Below are 1,679 nucleotides of genomic sequence, written 5' to 3' on the forward strand. Positions count from 1 at the left end.
TCTCAAACTTTGTGGGGTGTAACTGCGGCTGTGGGGCCCCCGGCTGCGACCCAGACGAGGAGACGGAGAGTGAGGGGGGCGGAGGGGCCCTTGAGGACAGCAGCAGCAGCAGCAGCAGCAGCAGCAGTGGCTGCTGCAGCGGCTGCTGCTGCTGCTGCAACTTCTGCTGCTGCTGCTGCTGCTGCACTTCGCAACAGCAGCAGCAGCGGCACTCTCTCTTGTCGCTGTTCGCTATCCTTTAATTACATTCCCCTGGACTGGCGTCAGCAGGAACAGGCTAGAAACGAAATGAGGGTTTAGGGTTTAGGGTTTAGGGTTTAGCTGTAGAGGCAGACGAGGCCAAAGCCCTGTGTGTGCGTACACAGTTTAGGGTTTAGGGTTTAGGGTTTAGGGTTTGGGGTGTTAGAAGGCGGTGTAGGCTGGAGCATGGGCGGGGCGAGTGGCAGTGTGGTAGGGTTTAGGGTTTCGGAGGAACTGCGAGGGTTTCGAGGAGCGGAGAGGCTAGGGTTTAGGGTTTAGGGTTTAGGGCTTGGGTGCAGCATCTGGGCGCGGCGGGGGTCTATTTGGCGGCATTTTTCGAAATTGTTTCGCAAAAAGAAGAAAAGAATTAAATGGAGAAAAATAAAATTGAAATAAAGTGAAAAGAAGTGGACTGGGGTTTCGAGTTTCGCGGGAAGCTCAGGTGTCTGTACACCGCAGCGGCGACCGCCGCGGCGGAGTGGTCCGCGCGCTTTTGGGTTTGTTGGGGTGTAAATACACCGGAAAAAAGGGAAAAAAGAAATGAATTTGAATTAAATCATTTCACATCTTTTAATTCATTTAATTTGAGCCCAGTTGCCGCGAGTGGCGTTCCGCTGCCTGCGGTGTCGCCTCATCTGCGGAGCCGCGGTTTCGTTGGTCTGTGCGTTCATTCTTTCTGCTTTCTCTCCGCCTTTGCAAATTAAATGCAATTTAATTCATTTAATTCATTTAATTCATTTAATTCATTTAATTCTTCCATTTAATCCCTCCAACTCCCCTTATTTCCCGCTGCTTCCCCTATCCTTGCCCGCGCCGTTTGCGCGAAGGCGGCCCCCGCCGTCGCCCACTAGCCTCCACCCCCCTTCTCGCTGCTGCAGCAGCAGCAGCTGCTGCAGCTGCTGCTGCTGCTGCTGCTGCTGCAGCAGCAGCTGCTTCTCCATCCCATCAGCAGCAGCTGCCTCTCCATCCCATCCCCAGCCCCGCCGCTGCCGCTGCCGCTGCCGCTGCCGCATCCCCTGCTGCTGCTGCCCCCGCCCTCCCCCGTCCACCCCCCGCAGCAGCAGCAGCAGCAGCAGCAGCAGCAGCAGGATGGGGGCCCCCCCGCCGGCGCTGCAGAGCTGGGGCTCGAGGGTACTGGCCGAGGAGCCCCGCAGGGGGCCCCCCTTCGAGAGCCGTTTGCTGCTGGAACTCGGGGAGTTCGTGCTGCAGCAGGGGCCCCTCCTCAGCAGCACGGGAATAAACCCCACAGAACTCAGCAGCATTTTAACTTCCATTAAGTTGGCAGCAAAAGTCATCAACCGCATCATCACCAGACAGGGAGCCTACGGCCTCGACGGTGAGGGTTTAGGGTTTAGGGTTTAGGGTTTGGGGTTTGGGGTTGGGGTTGGGGTTGGGGTTTAGGGTTGGGGTTGGGGTTTAGGGTTTAGGGTTTGGGGTTT

The 1,679-nt window shown here is 57.0% G+C and overlaps 2 protein-coding genes across 2 annotated transcripts in view; one reads left to right on the top strand and one right to left on the bottom strand.

Moving 5' to 3' along the window:
- Positions 1-611, top strand: part of ENH_00039020 (hypothetical protein, conserved) — a gene marked incomplete at both ends in the record, with an annotated part of 20,091 nt that extends 19,480 nt beyond the window's left edge. The window contains 3 exons of the mRNA XM_013585197.1: positions 1-69; positions 392-450; positions 540-611. The exon at positions 1-69 is cut by the window's left edge and continues 1,807 nt beyond it. Of these exons, the coding sequence (XP_013440651.1) occupies positions 1-69; positions 392-450; positions 540-611 (200 nt within the window). The remainder of the gene's footprint in view (positions 70-391; positions 451-539) is intronic.
- Positions 612-1,019: 408 nt separating this feature from the next.
- ENH_00039030 (hypothetical protein) lies at positions 1,020-1,547 on the bottom strand (the record flags this gene model as incomplete). Its single annotated transcript, XM_013585198.1, has 1 exon — positions 1,020-1,547. The coding sequence occupies one exon, from the start codon at positions 1,545-1,547 to the stop codon at positions 1,020-1,022; it is 528 nt and encodes a 175-aa protein (XP_013440652.1).
- Between the last annotated feature and the right edge of the window lie 132 nt (positions 1,548-1,679).

Source organism: Eimeria necatrix, genomic scaffold (genome assembly GCF_000499385.1).
Source record: "Eimeria necatrix Houghton genomic scaffold, Enh_scaff286, whole genome shotgun sequence".
Taxonomy (NCBI): domain Eukaryota; phylum Apicomplexa; class Conoidasida; order Eucoccidiorida; family Eimeriidae; genus Eimeria; species Eimeria necatrix.